This window comes from Pipistrellus kuhlii, unplaced genomic scaffold (genome assembly GCF_014108245.1).
Source record: "Pipistrellus kuhlii isolate mPipKuh1 unplaced genomic scaffold, mPipKuh1.p scaffold_m20_p_4, whole genome shotgun sequence".
NCBI lineage: Eukaryota > Metazoa > Chordata > Mammalia > Chiroptera > Vespertilionidae > Pipistrellus > Pipistrellus kuhlii.
Window position 1 is genome coordinate 3,357,773 of NW_023425540.1, and position 20,516 is coordinate 3,378,288.

Below are 20,516 nucleotides of genomic sequence, written 5' to 3' on the forward strand. Positions count from 1 at the left end.
ATAAATTTGGGCTAGGAATTAGTTTTTTGGGGGGATTTGGCCACGATGTATAGCATGTCTTTGGGTGTGTTGCTTGACTTTTGTGGTCCTCATGTCCTCAACCAGAGCAGAGGCTGTTTTAAGTCTTTCTGTTTTGGTTTTTAAAAAATACATGGAACCCTTTCCCTAATCAAAACCTTTCACAAAGGTCAGTCTATAAGCCGATGGGAGAAAAACTGTCTCTCCATTTAGACGATGAGTTGTACATTTACTCCTCACGGGGCCCCCTGGGCCATCTCTGGGGAGCCCTCCGGACCATGGCACAGACGGCAAACCACTGGCCTAGATGCCCCCTGGCCCGCTTGGAGCTGACGGGGGCTCCCAGCGAGAGCGCCGCTCCTCACCTGTGCCACACGTCACGCTGCACTCTGTCCAGCGGCCATACTGCCAGGAGAACGTCGGCTTCTCCACGTCGTTGTCAAGGCCATCTTTCCGGATCGTGTACTCATACTTGATGCCAGGGTTAGGGACCAAGAACAGAAGCTAAAAGGCAAGAAGAGAGGGTCGGGCCTAACAGTCACGACTTCACACTGGAAACCACAGTCACGTAACAATGCTGCACCGTGTCCATCAGCTACAAGGAGTTACGAAGCAGGCACTGGAGCAAATGCCAGTAAATGCCGGTGCCTCTGTGCCCCCCTGTACACCTGATTCACCTATATCTACATTTAAACCCACCAACCATCACCCTCAAATAAACAGCCTGTGCCAGCCACGCTGGAAATGGAAACCAGTCCTCCCAACGGATGGTTTTAGGGGCTCTGGCATTTCATTATGGGGGTTTCAGCCACTTGTAGTCAATAAAGGATTGACGGCACAAATTAATATCTTGCTTCCCATCTGTTCCTTAGTAGAAGTTTTTTAAAAAGAAATATTTTTATTGATTTTAGAGAGGAAGGGAGAGGAATAGAGAGAAACATCAACGATGAGAATCATTGATCAGCTGCCTCTGGCTTGCCCCCTACTGGGGATTGAGCCCGCAACCCAGGCATGTGCCCTTGGCCGGAATCGAACCTGGAACCCTTCAGTCTGCAGGCCGATGCTCTATCCACTGAGCCAAGCTGGCTAGGGCAGTAGAAGTTTTAAGCATTCTTTAGTCGTGTCTCCTAGCAATTAGGAGAAATTAGAAAAATTGGAAAAATTGGGAAAAATTAGAAAAATCCGAACGGAAGTTCATGTAGCAGTTCCCTTTCTGTGTTACCTGGAGCCACAGGGACTCGTTGGTGGGGCCGGCGGCCATGAGCTTCTCCTGGTCTCCGTTCCTTTCGTACTGAAAGACGGTGCCCGCCAGCTTGTAGTTCCCCTTCCACTGGATAGTGAGGGCTCCATTGAGGTAATACTTCTCAGGGTCTTCGCTTTTGAGGGCCAGGAAGTTCCCAGCTCCCTTCACCTCTATCACCCGGATGTCCCGTGCTCCCTTGGGGATCAGTCCGATGTCCACATAACCTAAGAAGAGAGGACACGACACGGTGAGTGAAAGAGGCGTGCTAGCTCAGCGGAACACAGCTGGCTCCCGGCACTTCATTCATTCTCATTACGTAGCGCCCTTGGCCTCCTCCTGGGTGGGCACTGGGGTTGACAGAGGTACGGAGTATGGAGAACTTTAAAGAGCTGGGCCACCAGCAGAATTCTCAGGAGCTTTGTGACTCACAATGTAAGCAATTTTTCGAGAAGTGAAATAAACGCAGATTGTACTCTGAAGCTTTTGAGCTTGACCCAGCATTTGTTTTTCGGTGATTTTTGTTGATGGCTCAGACATTTACATCCCCTAGCTAGCTTCTCCGTAGCATCTCTGCTCCCCAAGTTTTTGCTGCTGCCAGAGTAAGCATCCTAACGTTGCGTTGGCTACATCCTTTTGCTCATCCTCAGTGCCTGCAAGTAAAGATGGAGTCTTAGAGGTAATTTAGGCACAGTGTAAGTTCTGCAGGAGAATCTTGGGGGGACTCTTGGGTTGATTGCCACCCTGGTGCGCTTACATTCGGCCTGTGATGAGGAACGTAGCCCTGAGCACAGCTTTTTATTGCTAGACAAGTCTGCTCATTACAGAGTTTCTTCTGAGGTTTGCTGAAATATGAACTTATATTTTACTCTCATGTGTTCTAATCCAGCCTTCTAAAAAAGCACTGAGGACATCCATTTAGCGACGATTATCTATTCTAGCCAGTCTTCCTGCTTCCTGGTTATTCGTGGTAGGAGACACACTGGAGAGGTAAGTGCCGGAAACCAATCATTGTCACTAATAGAGAGACGTGGACAGGGAATCCGGAAGGCTGGTCAACCTTAAATGCTCTGAAAGGTCGGAGCTAATCTCTCATTGCTTAGTTGAGACATTGGTAGCTAAAGCAGCCTCCACCTGTAGTCTTATGTTAATGCTTGCTGATTGGCTATTATTGAAATTTCCTGCCTAAAGGATATGAGTATATCCCATAACCTTAATAAAGGGGATAGCAAAGCCAGAGCGGGGTGTAGTCCTCCCCACCGAGGTGGAATCCCGCCTGGCCCTCAATATTCCCAAATTAATTCTTTTCTAGCCTCTTTCCTTTGTGTGCAGCTTTCTCTAGAACCGGAACCCTGAACCACTGGGGACATGAAAGGGGTTCCTACAGAAAAGAGCTAACATTTCCTCTAAGCACACATCCTGACTGTGCTTCTTAAGAACCATCCCTTATGCACGTGACGAAGTGGAAGGGACGTGGATTGGGGGTGGCACTGGGAAGGGAGCACTGAGGCAGGGGGCTCAGAACACTTGAGTTCTAGTTTCTGTGTTGCCACATCCAAGCTCATGACGTCCATGGATTTATTTAACTCCTTACCATGACAGGGTTGACTGAGATGACGCCTGATGATCACCCAGCACTGGGATTCCATTATTTGGCCCTTTTCTCAGCCAAACACCCGTTAGTCCTTCAGCCTCTCTATGCAAACGGTGGTTGGAAGAGCCTGGTCATCCCGGCCCGTTTTCCACTGAACACACTCTAGGTTTTCAGCCTGACAAGCAAACCCGCCTCTCTGCCCCCGAAAGTGCCCACTGCTCCCAGCACGCGGATAGGGAGCGGCCAGGGTGCGGCCAGCTCCGCGCAGGCTGGGCCGCGGGAGCGACTCGCGCAGGAGTGGGTACAGGCCTCACCTTCAGTCCCAGGCTCCCCACTGGCAGCTCCGATCCAGAGGAACCCACATGGGGGTCGGGTCGTAACTCCATTTGGCCGTCACTCACTTCGCTGAGACGGCAAGTGAAAACGACCCACTTATTACTAACTCCGTGCAAACATTTACCACGTGCCACGGAGGCGAATGTCGTTGATAAAAATGCCTTTGACACACTGCTACCTGCAGCTACTTTATGACAGGACATTGCACAGCGTCCCAGCCAGGAAACCAACTGGTTACCACCTCACTCCTTCTCTCTCTCTCTCTCTCTCTTTCTCTCTCTCTCTCTCTCTCTCTCTCTCTCTCTCTCTCTCACACACACACACACACACACACACACACACACACACACACGAGACAACTACATGGAAAAGCAACAAAAGCGTGCTTTTTGTTTTCCACTTAAGAGCAAAATTCCACAATTTTAAGTCTGTACCATGGGTGGGTTCTGCCAAATTGAAAGGGCTGAGCTTCAAAATCTAAAATCAAAGCTCTCAGCGATGCAAATGCTGCTTCTGACAGAAGATGTAAACTGAAGCAGGTGTAGCCATGAGCAAGAATAAGATGTATTTGTAATATATATTTGCAAAAGCTTACCCAGGAGGAAGGCAAGGATAAAATGATAGTGACTTGGAGTGAAAAATAACCCGGATAAGCTACCCACAGGACTCCTTTGCACAGGATACAAAGGCCGCCCAGAGTGCTGTCTAATGAAAAGGCACATTTCCATCTCCCTCCTCCCTGCCTCCCCGTCCTCTACAGCAAAGACATTACAGTTAATAGTGTATTAAGCTCTCTTTAGCTTTTATGCATAGAGATAATTTTCTAACAAGTAGGACTGTACTCTATGAACTACTAATGATTGCCTTTCAATTTAATGTCTTTTCATTTTTTTGGAGCATTTCAACATAATCCCCTGTTAATGGATAGTTAGGTGGAAGGGAATGGCTACCGACTGCTTTATGTAAAAAAACAGAGGCCTGGTGTACGACATTCGGGCCCTGGAGGGTGAGGGGGTCCCTCAGCTCGGCCTGCGCCTTCTCGTAGTCTGGGACCCCCAAGGTGTCCTTAGCGCTGCTGTGGAGGCAGGAGAGGCTCCCACCACCACTGCTGCGCTCGCCAGCCATGAGCCCAGCTTCTGGCTGAGCAGGGCTCCCCCTGTGGGAGCAAACTGACCACCAGGGGACAGCTCCTGCATTGAGTATCTGCCCCCTGGTGGTCAGTGCACATCATAGCGACTGGTTATTCTGCCGTTTGGTCGATTTGCATATTACCCTTTTATTATATAGGATGAGGAACCTGAGTTCCCAAGAGAAGAAATCTATGCATCACACAGCAAGGCTCAGAGTATATGCACCTCTACTCAAGGTTTACTCACCCCTAATCTAGTATTTAAACGGGGAAATGTGGTTGGCGGAACAGAGATAAAAAACAAATCCTCTTGTATATCTCATCCTCATGGGCCTTCTTTACAGAAATGAGAATAATTAAATAGTTGGAGGAGTATAGGGTCATTGAGACGTTTATTCTACAATATTTCAAGAGAAGGCTTTAGGGTTATACTTTATCTCTAACGTCTCTATATCAATAAAAGCATAATATGCTAATTAGACCAAACAACCTTTCGGACGAGGTCAGGGCTGCTGCTGTGAGGGCTGGGTTGGCAGCTGGGGCTGCCACCTTGGACCTTGGTGCCCCTTGCACGAATTTCATGCATCAGGCCTCTAGTTAAAAATAATAAACATATTAATTCAGTTAAAGCACTTTTCTCCCATCTTCCCCATTTTGCATTATTTGAAAGTCACAATCTGCTAAAAAACAAAACCAAAACCCAGCCATCAATCCTGCCCTCCATTCTCAGTCCCCTGCCACTTCAGTTATTTATTTGTTTGTTACCAGTTCCTGTTTTCTGTTTAAACATCTTCCTCACGGTGTGGCAGGCAGAGCCGTCCCCAAGGCACACTCCACAGCGATCCTCTGTGGCGTTGGAATCGATCTCGTAGTCACAGCCGACCATCTGCAGGAAGAGGGGTGGAGGGTGAAGGACACGAGCAGGAGGCGTCACACCTGCCTTGGACCTTGGACTTCCCTTTGCCCCTTTGCTCTTGCGCCATGACCTAATGCACCTAGAATGTCATCATTTCCTTCCACAGCTCCTTGGCAAAGGTGGAGACCGGGAGAATGCCTGGTTCTGTGGTGAGATAGATTCCCAGCCAATGAAACGTAAAGTGAGAAGATAGGAGATATTCATGCTTAACTGAAAAGAACTGGTCTCGCCATTTAAAGAGTGGGACAGCAGCAATAAATCTTTTCTCACCATAATGCTCCTGGCCAAGAGATAGGATCTGAAATTCTAAAGAGAGATCTGCCCAAGAGAAATTGATTTTTGGTGTTCAGTAGATCACAAAAGTAGCCCAAAAAAAGAACCTTGTGAGAGAACAAAGAAGGTTCCAGAGAGTTTCCAAGAGGAATGGGAGAGGGAGCTGACTTAGGACAGGTAGAAAGGTGATCAGATGAGGGTGAGGACTCAGATCCTTCAGATATTGACTCTGAAAGGGCACAAGTTCACAAACTTCTTTATTTTAGGAAGTACACAGTGGGCGGACAGTAAGACCAAAAAAGGGCTGTGGCTGGGTTGATAAGACCCGGGATCCTGGAAGGAGAGGCTGGTGAAAGGCTCAGACAGCTGATGTGATAGGTCAGGACATCTGGGCTCTTTGGGAGAGACCTTGGTCATAGCCATGATGACTGGGAGAAAAGGGAGGAGCAAAGGAACTGATGGTCAAAGAATGGGTCCCAGGAGAAGGACGAGAGGGCTGGCAGGTGAGCAGGCTGCCCTAAGACAGCCGGAAGACAATAGAGCTGGGAGAGAGTGAAAAAAATGCCAAAGTTTACATTTATCTATTTGATAAACAAGCTTAGGAGTTCAGTACAATTTTAAAAAGTGGGGCATATATAGCTATCTCCTAGTAAAAATTCATATTTAACATGCCAAATCTGTTTATCTAACATGCCAAAACGTTTGCAAATATAATTTCAACATAGAGAGGAATATATGAGCAAAAGCATATATAATAAATATTTTCATATCCACAAAGAAGATGGATTTGACACTGTATACATCTATTTTCTGATGGTATTCAATTCCTTCTAAATAAAACAAACAAACAAAAAAACCCCCCAAAAACTCTGTAGTAAATGAATAAGATTAACAAAGCTAAAATGTCTACAACCTGGACCTTCAAAAGATAAATGGCATTGAGGTTATTAAAGGAAATTTATTGGAGTAGTTTTTCAGCTTAAAAACTTAGCTCAGTGTGGTATAGTGGATAATTACACCTTCTAAAAGGCCTTAACTGGTTTCCAGGAAGAGGAAGGCAAGCAGAGAAAACATGGCGTAGCTCATTAAACTGATTTCATTGGTTTTTTAAGAGCCTTGTGTTTTATTCAGAACACCTAGGTTTTCTGTCACACGCTGCTATGCCGCCTCTATGCAGGCAAAGGTGCTCAGGCCTAAGAGATCATTCTAGCACCCCATTCATTTCTTGGTGGGATAAGTTCTCAGCTTTAGCTCTAGCTACGCAATCAGCCCTAGCTGCGTATGGGGGAGTTTCAAAAATATCAATGGCCAGCCCCAAATTCCAGAGATTCTGAATGTTGAGGTCCAGCCAGATGGCAGTGTTTAAAAGCTCTGGCTGTTGGAATTATAGGCACCCGGGTCCGAGAACCACGATTTGGATAGTGGTGGGCTGTTTTGGCCTGGATTCACTAAACAACCCCTTCCCACCTGGGGAACACATCCAGCCTAAATCTTAGCAGTTAACTTTGGCTCGTTGTGGCTACGGTGATAATTAATGAGTCTGAAAGGAATTTCGCCTGAGCTTTTCCAAATCGAGAGTCTGATTAAGTCTGGCTGTTCATCACTCATTCCTGGAATCAACATATCGCCTCCTGTGCTTCAGTCAGAACGGGAATAAATCAAAAGGCGACTTCACGGTGGTAAGTGCCCTCGCAGGGAGCTGAACATTCGTGGGCAGGAGCTTCTTACAGTGGCAATTTGGTCCCATAGGGAAAATACGACAAATATTTGCAAAAGCAAATAAAACGCATTAAGAGTTTATTATGTGCCAGGGCTCTGTTACAGGCTTAACATAGATGACCTTATGTCAATCTTTTTGACAATCACAACTAGAAAGATAAATATATATGGTATATTTTAATTGAATTCAAAGAGGAAAGCAGAGGGAGAGAGAGATAGAAACATCAATGATGAGAATCATTGATTGGATACCAACTGGGATCGAGCCCACAACCTGGGCATGTGCCCTTTACCAGAATCAAACCTGGCACCCTTCAGTCCACAGGCCAATGCTCTATCTACTGAGCCAATCTGGATAGGGCTAGAAGGAAGTATATATTAACATTTCAATTTTATTAAAAAACAAAACAAAACAACTGAGCCTTAGAAAGATGCCCAGGGTTACAGAGCTAATAAATAGTGGTGATGAGTTCCCATTCTGGAGCCCAAGTGTGACAGCATTATGCTTTGCTAACAGTGAGTTGGGCATTTCTATAGCATAGCTTTCCTTTCATTGATTGCAAACACCTTCTCTTTAACCTGAGGCTTATGCCTGGGTGTTGGAGCACAAAGCATGTTCATTAGTTCCTTGCAAAACAAACTGTGAGAAATTAAAAGGACTTTTTCACCGGCTGTACACATAATAGCATTAACAAGTCAGTCTAAATAACTTACATAAAAGCAGAGGCAATTAATGGAGTCAGTGAGGGAAAGGTAAATAGAAATCAAACCTGTTTATAGCTACCTGTTAAGCCATCTCTCTTCCTAGGACCATGTCGGCAATCAATGGAAATTAAATGTAAAAGTGCTTCATGGAAAACACTATACAAACTATTATTAATTTTCCTAAAGTTTAACGACTCTGTTGGCAAGAAACCATGAAAAATGTAATGCCACGAAAGTATTCTGTTGCCTTTTTCTAACAATTCCTCCTTCAATTTGGTTCTGTTTCAATGTGCCCCTGCTCCATGCCTAAAATGATATCCCAGAGCCCGTCAACTAACCAAGAAAGGAAGAAGGACAACAGGAGGAAAACGATTCCACTCCAAACTGTGCCTCTGATATGCACTGAGAAGTCTGCCTCACAGACTGAAAATAAAACCAGACCATATGCCAATGCCACAAAGGCTTGAACATCTGACTTCCTGAATTAATAAAAGCACGATTTTATGAAGTTGTAGATTAAGGAAACATACCCAATACCTTACATATGCCATTAATACAGACATTCCTGCTGCTGCCGCCTTCAAAGCAAGGGGTGCCGTCAATGACCGCGTCCAGCATCTTCTCGGAAAAATGGCCGTCGATGGGTCGGCAGAAGAGCTCACAGGGCCGTGCTGCGGTGAGAGAGACAGGTCAGCTCTGCAGCTCAGCGCCCCCTTCCTGCCCCCTGGGATTCTCCTGAACATTCAGATATGACCCCAGCTGTCCTTCTCCTCTCTGGAGACTCCCACCTTTTAACTGGGAGATTGCTTTAAAACGCCCTGCTCTTTGTCATAAATAACGAGACCTTTCAATCCAACATGAGGCTGTGCTTGTAGAAATAAGGCCCGTGCATGAGGGTTAGCCTAGAAATTACATCATGTGAACCACTGATGCAGGACTTCAGGCAAGCACGACACCTGCCCGCTGTCCTCAGCAAGGTCAGCAGACCTCCAGGGGAGGGGTGGGGGAGGGGGGTGTCCTTCTGATAGGGCCAGCCCACCACTGTCACCCACACTCCTGTCATAACCCTACCCTAGCAAGGCTCCCTTATTCCCTTCAAGCCCAACAAGTCCTCAGACACAGATTGAAAGCCACAGAGGAACAAGGGACCTGCTTTTTTTCGGATGAAGTTGGAGGGGCGGCCTCCTTGGTTGCCATGGGACTGTGTACTCCTGGCAGCACGAGAGGAAGGGCAAATGGCACATGGGCAAGGACCGAGGGCCTTAAAACAGAGCACTGGAAAGGTCTCCTTTTCTGTGATAATCATGACCTCTCCCTGAAGAACGGCCCTGATGTCAGGGCTTCACCCCCCATCTTGCTTCTGCACTGCAGAATCATGGCAGCCTTGAGGCAGGGCGGGCGGAGTGAAGCACTGGGCAGTGGGCAGTGGGGTCTTCGTGCTAGCTAACAGTAACCTTCCTGGCAACCAAAGGAGCAGCCACGAAGCCACTGCTGTGGCCCCAGAGCTTGCACTATGACGACCGAAGGCCAGAAGGACCCTCTACTTGAAAGCAGCCACTGTGAATGGAAGGTTCAGGCTGTTTAAGCGTGTACAAGGCTTGCCTGGCCCCGTGTGGCTCAGTGGTTGAGCATCGACCCATGAACCAGGAGATCATAGTTCTATTTCTGGTCAGGGTGCATGCCCAAGTTGTAGGCTCGATCCCCAGTAGGGGGCGTGCAGGAGGCATCTCACCATTGATGTTTCTTTCTCTCTCTCCCTTTCCCTTCTCTGAAACCCATAAAAATACATTTTAAAAGAACTTTTAAAGGGTTTATAAGGCTGTTTATAAGGCTGGGTTTATAAGGCTGTTTCTCTGCCCTCCTCTCTGGCCTTTGTTTTCACGGCGCTCTGGGCATTGCATGACGTGGCCCTAGGACCCAGGACTCTGCAGAAGGAGGCAGTGGTGGCAATGGTTGGTCTTAATGCTCATCATGAGTGCCAGAGAGTCTTTGCCCCAGACATCAACCTCATGGACTCCACAACCTTCACAGCATTGAGTATTTTTCCCGTCTCAAAGGTCCTCCTCTGTCTGACAGCCTTCAGTCTGGGCCATGAGACTGTTTTCCCTCCAGTGTCCAAATCTGTTCATAATGCAGCTAAGCGAAAACTCTGAGACTGATTTACCGGCACCCTCTCCCCCTCACTCATCTCATTAATCCTCCCCCAGTGCTCGAGGGGGCTGAAGAAACTCATTGCCTCAGAGGCTGCATTTTCAATTTGCTGAACCAGGACAGCCCACGTTTTTGGAGGATGATCATTAGAAGTGAGAGGTAAAGCTTGTTAATAAAGATAAACACGTTTCTCAAGTCATGGAAAAGCTTTGATGCCTGTCATGTTTTATGAGTAGATTGCAATTTCACTTTCACCATTAAAAACAAAACAAAACAAAACAAAACAAAACAAAACAAAACAAAAAAAAAACACCAGCCGAAACCAGTTTGGCTCAGTGGATAGATCGTCGGCCTGAAGACTGAAAGGTCCCAGGTTCGATTCCGGTCAAAGGCATGTACCTTGGTGGTGTACAAGAGGCAGCTGATCGATGATTCTCTCTCATCGATGTTTCTAACTCTCTATCCCTCTCTCTTCCTCTCTGTAAAATATCAATAAAATATTTTAAAAAAATAAAACACCAGCCTCTAAAATCCATAGACAGGCAGCTCCACGGGTCTGAGCCCTGTGCAGGCGCCAGCATCCCACTTGGCAGAGGCTTTGCTGCTGCTGCCTTGAAACTCTCCATCGGTTTGTGTCAGAGCTTGGGCTCCGTGAGGGATGTCGGTGGCATCATGAAGCGCGTGTGCAGACAGAAGAGACATGCCTTGTGCACGTCTGTGGGCCCTCACCAGACTCCGAGAAATACTAACCTTTAAGGTGAAGGCCTAACTTAAATGCTGTATTGTTAAAACAAGCTATATTCAACTTAGAAAAGAAGCTCAGTTTAATGGCGAGGCTCAGATTGCTGGAGGGGAAAAACAAAAGCAAAGGAAAACTCCTAGTAAACAATCCCACCGACAATCAACCAAGTAATTAGTTGGACTCAATAATCTTGGGCAGACTAAGATGGCATTCCTTTACTTTCCGGTATGTATATGTTACTGCAGTCCCCAAATATAAAAAAAATGGACTCTGTTGACTAATGAGTTTGCTGCCCACTGGGCTAGTGGGCCATTTAGCTTTCCCTCTCCTAGTGCAGGGGAAAGTGAGAGTGAAGAGGGTTGTGAATGGCTTTAGGTGTCTGCAAACATCCTTATTATTCTATCATTTCCCCTCTTGAAGCCAGATTCCTAGTCTGTGAAATGATAGGCGTGGCAAGATCTCCCAAGCTTTCTGCACATGATTTCTATCTAAACCCAAGGATTCTTGTAATAAACTCTATGCTAGCCACCCAGGTGGTCCCAGGTGCTAGGACTATCCTCCCAGCTTTTGGGAGAGCTGCCAACATCAGCCCTCCATGGTCATCTGGGCTTGAAAGAGCTTTCCTGCCCGGGACACTCACCTCTTCCAGGTATGGGACAGACAGTACCTGGCGACTGGTCATGCTGGGCACACAGACATGGCTCCTCCACCCTGAGTGTGGCAACTCTGAAGACCAAGGCAGCTCCAGAGCTCCCCATGCAGTTGGCGGAGGTCTTTGTGGAGGTTGCATTGCAGCCCACCTTCTCCCCTGCCCAGCCCACTCCCGCCCCTCTCCTTCCACAGTGACCGAACTTCCTGCACGCTAGTCTCTGTCTGTCTGTTTCCTAGGGAATCCGACCCACAACAACTGCTTAAAGATGTCCCTGAAGGATCCTGTCCCATGAGGAGCAGACTGTGATCTGACCTCATGTCAGACCCTCCATACTTGCTGGAAACCTCCTGGGCATTCAGCATTAATTGAGCTTAAATATTTAGAAGCAACAATAGAAATAATGAGCTCACATGAAGAGTTATTGGGTGTTCTGAGAAAATTTAAAAGATCTAAAAAGAAAGAGAGATTCCAAGAAAGTGACAACATCAAGATCAGATACTGGTGGTTTCCTAGTAGACGATGCAGGATATAAACACATTCTATTAACATAGGCCAATGAAGTCCCTGGGAGTCTACATAAGTGTCTCTCTCTCTCTCTATCTATCTATCTATCTCTCTCTCTCTCTGAGTGAGTAGAAAACTCTGCTGTACATTACTTTGTTCTCTGGAGCCTTCTATGGGAAGGTTGGAAGGGTATAAAGTACTTGGTGCCCAGAGTAAGTGCTCCATACTCGGTGGTTGATGTGAATGAGCTACTTGTCACTCATAGAGGTGTCTGTCAACTAAGAAAATGACAGCTCTGTTAAGGTAAGAGTTTGATGGGAAAAGAAATCAACATGCTGGTCAAGGCTGTAGTGACTCCTATTAGCAGGTAAGCCACTCTGCTCGGGTAATAGCAGCAGGGCCTGAAAGAAAACTGTGCAATGGAGGAAGGAGGCTGACAGCCCCGGCGGGCAGTGAGCTTAGCTTAATTCCACCGTGTGGTTTATTCAGCCTCATACTAGTTTCAGATGCAAACCAATCACTCCAACGTGAGTGAAATTTATGGCTACTTTTATAACTCTCATTCTTTAGTACCTAGTCTATGCTACACAAAAAGTGTGCATGTAGTAAATGCTTATAAAAAATGAAAACCCAGTTGAACCAAATCTTTTTATTCCAAGTCCAACTACTCAAGCCATCGGAGTTCAGAACACACAAGCCTGACTCTGCATCTACAGGGAATCAAGGGAAGGGAAATAGTTCTGGGGCAGCTGTGCTATGTGAGTTCTAGAAGGCTGAACACAGAGCAACAGGATCATGGACCCAAGAAGTTTCAACATACAGAGAATGCCCGGAGTGTAAAAAAGGCAGTACCTTTCGTCATTGGTTTTGTTTGTTTGCTTTTTCGCGGTCAAGTATATACACAAGTTTCCTGATACTCAAATGCCTGGCTCAGGAAGCTAAATTGCACCAATAATGAAATGATTCGCTCTTCTAGAACATGGGTGATGCTAAACAATGGGGAGCAAGGAGCAGACGTTGCCCATGACAACCAATAGCTCCAAAGTGGACAAAGCACTCTAGGGTCTTTCTTTCCAAAGAACTGACAATAGCATGTTTATGACAATAGCATGTTCAAATACGTGCTTTTCATTCATAGTCCCACACCTAGGATCCCTCTCGTGTGCTACTACACTGGGATTTCAGAAATGTAAAATCATGAAAAATTTGGTTAGTTATTTTTTACTTCCTGTCTCAAATCTCCTTCGCTCAGGGAAATCTTCCATGTTTCATTCCTCGCGGGAACAACGACAAATAGCCCAGATACTTTCTGATGGTGATCTATAGCTGATGGTTAGTGACCTTCTTCACCTTCAGGAGAGAATGAGTGACTGGCCCTGCGTCAGCGCAGCACCCTTAAGGCTGCATCTCCCACGATGTGCATTCTGTAGATGCTTGCTTTTACTCTTCACCCTTCTTACATCGTCTCGTACACACAAAATGTTCCTTTTGGCCCAGAGCTGGTGCTCATTCATTTCTGATGAAGTCATTCCTACATCTTTCCTTGTCCTGGTCCCTGCCCACGTGGGATGCCTGACTATTCCGATGCCTCTCCTTCTCCTTCTTGCAGTGGAGAGCCTACTCACCCTTAGGATCATCGCCGGCTGCCTTGGAAGCCTTCTCTGGAATTACTGCAAACCCACAACAACCTTTCCTGGACTTCTGCCCAAAATCAGTCAGTTGCACGCACTCATCAACAAGCTCTTACTGAATCCCATGCCCCCCTGACCACCTCACTGCACCTCAGCTGTTTTGAAGAGCCACCAAGTTTGATAAACTTGCTTTTATCTCCTGCAGAGCTCTCAGCACAGCGCTTAGACATATTCAACCTTTCATATTTACTGCACCCCCTAACTGGATCCCGACTTTACCTTCTACAGTACAAAATGTCTAAGGGTACACTTCTCTTTTTGTTGGACTCTGGGGGCGGCACAGACCCTGACATGTGCTTCCTGATCATGGCTGTGGACCTACATCTGGAATACACTGTTACAACTCCTCACCTGGGTTAAAAACTGGAAACCAGTGGTAGAACGCATTCTTGTAGGGCACCGTGTCGAACTCGCTGCACTGCATCTGCCGAAAGGTTGGTGCATCCGGGCGGCAGGGGTGGACGTTGCACAGGCGGTAGCGCTTCCTCTCTCCTGTGCAGTACTTCCCGCCAAACTTCGGTCTGCAGAGGAGACAGAGCTGTCCTGTTAGTTCCCTTCAAGGCCAGCGTCTTCCTTCAAACTCCCCTGGCAGGTGGCCATGCCCACTCCTGCCCGAACCATGACCCTCTCTATCCTTCACACTCCACTTTTAAGTAAATTCTTCCAAGTTTATACATTTTTGTTTATGCTGCTGTCCAGGAACATTCAATCACAAGTGTATAGATAACTATTCTGAAATAGCTTGATCCCTTCCCACAGTTAGTCAGTGAACTGGTCACTAGCTGTATTTTTATATTTGTTTCCTCCTCTTTATTTCCATAATCACCAAACTTGTCCAACCCTAATCCCCATTCCTTTCTCACCTCTATCCATCTTTCTTCTTTTTCCTTATTCAACCTATTGTACACACTCTCATCTGGTTAATTCTTACAAATACCTGAATTATTTTAGTTTCTTGTTTACAATCTGTAGTGGCCACAGAATGAAGTTCAGCTTCTGGAGCTTGGCCTTCAAGGCCCTCATGATCTTGACCCAATTCACTTGACTTCCATATTCCCTTTCATCTGCACACTGCTCCAGTCATACATGCTAATGTATTTTGTATTTCTTTTTTGTGCTTCTGGATAGAACAGACTAACAGATCCCTGGGGTAGTGGGGGAAGAGGTTGACCAAAGAACATATATGCATATGTGTATAACCCATGGACACAGACAATAGGGTGGGGAAGGCCTGGAGGGGGGTGGAGGCTGGGTGCAGGGAGGCAAAGGGGTGGGAATGGAGGGCATTTGTAATGCTGTCAACAATAAATAACTCACTAAACCTATAAATAAATAAATAAAACATAAGATTTGGAACTAAGGTATTGAGGGAACTATAATAAATGCTTGTCATTTGCCTTTTACAAACTGTGACTCTTACTCTTCAATTTAGATGAATGTAAAAATAGGTCAAGAAGCTTAATACATTTTCTACTTACAGGAGGTATCATATGTATATATTTTTTTAAATTATACTTGGGAACTAGTATACCAGGAAATAATGAAATTGAGAATGTAATATATATATATATATATATATATATATACACACACACATATACATATATATATAATATATATATGTATATATATACACACACACATATATATTTATATTTGAAAATCAATGAAATTCAAATTTAATTTATATATACTATTATCATACAAATTTAAAATATGAAAAAAGTAAGCAATTTTTTATTAAAACTTTGAAAGCCACTTGTGAAATAACTTCTTTGAAATTCTTAACAAGCTAATATGGATCTCTAAGGTTTACAAAATCCTTATCTAAAACCATAAAAAAAAAAATAATAATTCCCAGATATGTGCTTAGCTATTTGCTTACCTAAGGGAAGAAAAACATTTTCGCAAAACTGGACATTCATTAGGACTGAAGGAAAGCTGCTCTCTTATCAGCAAACTTGGGTCTGACTGATCTCTCGCTGATGGTGAGATTTACTGGGAGAATAAGCCACATAACCTCCTGGAGGCTTTCCCTTTAAGAGAAATGTGCTTATCTTTCCCAGCGATGGAATCAGCTTATTTATCCAAGCTCTAGCGAGAACCCGGTGCCAGGCCAAAAGGAAACACGAGAGAACCACTAATTCTCCCCGCTCTGTGAATCTTCAGCGTCCCCCCTAATTTCCCTCAGGAGGTGCGGGTCACTGATGCCACAGCGGCCAAGCCGGGTGTCCTGCCGCAGCGCAGGGGGAGGGCAGGGCGGGGCCCCACTCACTCGGGGCTGTTGCAGAGCCTCTCGGCACTCTGGGCCCCGGCCCCGCAGGTCCGGGAGCAGTGGGACCAGGCCGACCAGCGGCCCCAGCCTCCGGGAATGCTCTCTGGCTTCTTCCCCACCGTGATGCACTTGCCAGCCATACACCACTGGGGAGAGAAGAGGAGGAGATGTCAGGAAGCCTCCTGCCCAGGCTGAGCCGAGCCCCCTAGACGTCTAACCCCGACTCTCCTAATCAGCTGCCTACAGCCACGGGTCAGGTGGAGGATAGAGAAGAGCTCATAGAATTTCCTCCGAGAGTCTCGGGCCTGAGGAGCAGAGAATTTCAGGAATTGGGGGCACTGCATGGTACCTAGTTGCAGCCAAAGCAGGAGTGTTACTCAAAGCGCCATTGGCAGATGGTATGCCAGAATGTACATCAATACAGCACTCCTTCTCGGAGCACGTCCCGCTAGGAAAAGCTCATCCGCTCAATGTGCTCTGTCACATAGCTGTTCAGTAACATCACTGATTTACGTTCCGGTACAAGCTCCTTATCTCGCTGTAGACAGCAACAAACATTTTGCAGACTGGTACTGTGATAACACTTCTTTACAGCCCCCGGGGGTACTTCATGCCAGATAACGTTATCCTCTGCTTGCCAAAACCACTACTTTGTTAAGAATTTTAAGTTCTTTCTAGTATCAACAAAAATGTCTCTTTTCCTGTAACTCTACCCAATGTTTTTAATTCTGGCCTTTCGAGTGATTCAGAAAAAAAAAAAAATCCACTCTCTCCCTCTTCAGGGAAATACTTTTAATAACGATCAGTTTAGGAGGGTGAACCATACAAAAATAAAAACAAAAAACACACACACAAAACAAACCTACAACTTGGTTGTTAGAAACGGCCCCACCACCTGGAAAATCTGGGCATGTTTTATCTGCTGCCCTCCTGTCCTCATTATTTCTGATCACTGTGTATTGACCAGGTTCTAACATCTGTGCTGGGCCAGGCCGTCCACAAGCTGCATAAAGATTCCCACCAAAGACTAAAGTTCTAGACCCACAACCACCTGACGGGCTGTGTGGAGTGGCACGGATTGCCTGGGTCCAGGGGAGTCGATAGTAACATCTCTGAGTTTGTGGGCGTCTGGTTAGTCCAGCTCTGTGATCTGCATTCACTCATAGACAGCCGCCCTGCAGGGCCCTCTCCCCCAGAACTCAGTGCCCACCGCCCGCCGCCCGCCTGCCTCAGCCCACATGTCACCTTCTTCTCGCCACACCGGGTCCCATCTGCAGCAGCGTCCAGCTTGGAGCGACAAAAGCCTTTCACCAAGCACCACAGCGTCTGGCAAACATTCTGGAAAACAAACGTGAGACCGCACCTGTTTATATTTCAGCCCCTGCACAAAGCATCTCGGCAGTGACAGTAAACACACACTCATCCCCAGTACGCTCCGCTGCTCCCAGTGAGCAGAGTGGTGGCCTGGGCTCAATGAGAGCTCCTTCTCCTTGTCCAAGTGACAGAAAGGACCCACAGGAGCACTCACAGCTCAAATGTCATCTGGACTGTGTCATAATTCAGCAGCGGTGTGGAGGCCAAACGGGGCAATGAGAAAACGGGGGAGAAAACACATTTCCTGGAAGCTGAGACTGTGATCTCTAGGTGTGTGGCACAGTATCAACGTCCTGAGGTAGGGTAACTGGTGGCATTAGCCATCCAGGGCCAATCCAAAAGCTGCGGACAGAAGTTTACAAAGAGCTGGGTGGCGGTAACTGGAACCTGCTGGCTGAAGGAAGCGGGAGGGGTTGCATCCAGAGAGTCTCCGCTTACTTATTCCTGAAAGCAGCCAGCCTGTTTGAGCTACAGCCCTGAGAAAGGAGGCCACGCCAGGGACACTGCAGCCCAGGAACAGTGGGGTGTAGAGATATTTAGGAGGCAGGGTTGGTGGGACTTGGTAAGCAGTTAGAAGGGAGGGGGAGGGGTCTTTGCATCAACTTTATCAACTCTGTTCAGTTTTGCTTTCTCTGTGTCAGCACCGATTTCCTTCCTCCGCAGAGTCTTCCTCTAAGTCTCCTCCTGTCTTCATCTCGTTGGGTGGCCATGTCTGCATCTGCCTCCTCTCCCAGCGCTGAGCAAAGCCAGAGGCACTGATCCCTGATTTGGAGTGCTCACCAGCTCCATCTCCCTCAGGACACAGCACAGAATCTGGCCTGGGCTCCATGCGAGTTGCTTCTCCTGGTCTATGTGTTCAGAACAATATGTTCACACCGGAGGGCAGGACTCAGAGAAGAGTCAAGATCCAGCTTACGAAGAAGTGAAAGAAGTCAGGGTTTATCCTGGTCTGTGGGGACCTTAAAATCAGAGATGAGACATGGCTAGATTTGTGTGTTGTTTTTTGAAATAACCTGAGAAACGTCGGGGGAAGATTAGGTAGGCGGTAATTACAATAGCGAGGAGAGATGATGAGAGACTGAATCAAGAATGAAGCGGTGGGAATGAGAGACAGGACAGAGCCACAGACTCTTTCGGAGGCATCATCAGATGTTGGAAACAAATACATTGGGGATGAATCTTATTCCGATCTTGGGATCTGGTGGAACTCTTTAACCAGATGGGAAATTCAGGAAAGAGATCAACGTTAGGGATTGCACTGTTTTCTATGAGTTTATAGGTGCGAATAATTGTGCTTATTGAAAAATCACTATAGCATTTTCTTCACTACCACCCAGTTGCAAAGAATTGCTGGCTCCCCAGAATGCCAAGGAGCTAGAGTCAAGGAATAGAAATAACCCAACATCATCCTTCTGCTTTACAGACACCGTGCCACAGACGGAGAGTTTGCACTTCAGTGTCTGGATCTTGGGATTTCCAAAACTCTCCCTGACCCTTCTTTCAGCGGGCTGGAGACGTTCAGCCTGCACACCCCACCAGCACCACCAGGACACCCACACTTACTTCCACTTCCTGGCAGAAGGTAGCATTGGGGCCATACTGCAGCTGGCATTGGTGGTGAACGTCATAGATCACTCCAGGGGCAATGACCTTGGACTTCAAGCCTTTCCTTTGGGGCATATCATCGAGACAGAACCCCCAGCCTCGGCTGAAAAGAAGTTCATAGAAATGAGAAGATACTTATGATTTCCTTTATCTTTAGTCTTAAGTTCAACAGAAGCTTCTGCCCCTCCAGTTTACTCTTTGTCTTTAAGACAAGCTTATTTCCACAAGACAGAACCCCTCCCGGCCCCTGGTAGGAGCCGTGTAAAAGCAAACCCAAACCACAGCCCATTCCATTGGTCCCGTTGTGCTCTAGAAAATACAAGCAATGGTAAAACTAGAGAATCATCACCTGATCCCCAGTGGGGTTTGGGGGACCATTTCTCACAAATCTTGGTTGTTCCTGCCAGTCCGCACACCCAGCTCCTAAAGAGCCACGGTGACACTGGAGTGATCAGGGGGGCGAGTGTTCCCCTGGCTGTGGCCGGAGGGCAGAGCCCACCTAGATGTCAGGGCCAGGACGCAGACGTGAAATCCACCCCTCAGACGCTATGGCCTGGGAGAGGACCGGAGACCTTTCCAGGCCTCAAGTGACACTCAAGGTGACTTCCCATGTGGGGCTGCTCAGAGCCGCGCCGTCACTCACTCCAGGAAGCGGGTGATGTACTCCTTGCTGCACTTGGACCAGGTCAGCGGGGTGGGGTTGTACTGGAGCTGGCGGGACATGATGTAGGGGTGCCGGCCTACAGACTCGCAGTCGTTCTCTTTCCCGTCATGCTGGATGCCGAAGCTGCGGAAGGCACAAGGCCAAGGCTGTCAAGGAGGCAGGCATGCAACAGGAGGAAGCCAGCTCCCCAAGGCGAATGCCGCTGAGAGCTACTCCCCTACAGAGGCCTTCTGCTTACAAAAGGGCCTTTGCAGTGGGAGGGGGTAGCTCATTTTCACTGGGAAAGCACAAGGACCATCCTAGGCAAGCATTGTTTCTTCTGGGCACCCGGGGGAGCCATGTGACCAATTCAGAAATGTCTGCTTGGTAGAAAGTGAAGAGCGACCGGTTGGCTTTCTGTAAGTCTTTTTTTTTTTTTTTTAATATATATTTTATTGATTTTCCATAGAGAGGAAGGAAGAGAGATAGAGAGCTAGAAACCTCGATGAGAGAGAAACATCAACCAGCTGCCTCCTGCACACCCCCCTACTGGGGATGTGCCCGCAACCGATATACATGCTCTTGACCGGAATCGAACCTGGGACCTTTCAGTCTGCAGGCCGACGCTCTATCCACTGAGCCAAACTGGTTTCGGCAATTTCTGTGAGTCTTGAGTCCGAAGGGCAATGCTGCCTCAAGCTGCCTTCCTTCTCCCGCTGCGTGAGCACAGCACAAAGGATCACTGCCCTTCTCCCTTCTCATCCTCATCTATGGGAGGCCTGGAAGGGGAAGCGCTGGGACACCTGGACAAGGGACATAGCTTCGGAAGGCAGCTTCTTTGGGAAAGACAATGCTGCTGGCGGGGGCAGGGGGACAGCAGGAAAGGGAAAGACCAAATATGACATGGGTGGACTCCATAAATGAAGCCACCGGCAGGAGTGGATGGGAG

At 47.2% G+C, this 20,516-nt stretch overlaps 1 protein-coding gene across 2 annotated transcripts in view; it reads right to left on the reverse strand.

The window, feature by feature from the left end:
* ADAMTS12 (ADAM metallopeptidase with thrombospondin type 1 motif 12) overlaps window positions 1-20,516 on the reverse strand; it is a 150,974-nt gene that overhangs the window by 36,891 nt on the left and 93,567 nt on the right. For both annotated transcript variants that reach the window (XM_045571875.1, XM_036409331.2), the window contains exons 8-16: window positions 19,568-19,711; window positions 18,883-19,027; window positions 17,191-17,283; window positions 15,946-16,091; window positions 14,022-14,191; window positions 8,468-8,601; window positions 5,083-5,203; window positions 1,241-1,485; window positions 384-522 (exon numbers count right to left, since the gene is read on the reverse strand). In XM_045571875.1, the coding sequence (XP_045427831.1) occupies window positions 384-522; window positions 1,241-1,485; window positions 5,083-5,203; window positions 8,468-8,601; window positions 14,022-14,191; window positions 15,946-16,091; window positions 17,191-17,283; window positions 18,883-19,027; window positions 19,568-19,711 (1,337 nt within the window). The remainder of the gene's footprint in view (window positions 1-383; window positions 523-1,240; window positions 1,486-5,082; window positions 5,204-8,467; window positions 8,602-14,021; window positions 14,192-15,945; window positions 16,092-17,190; window positions 17,284-18,882; window positions 19,028-19,567; window positions 19,712-20,516) is intronic.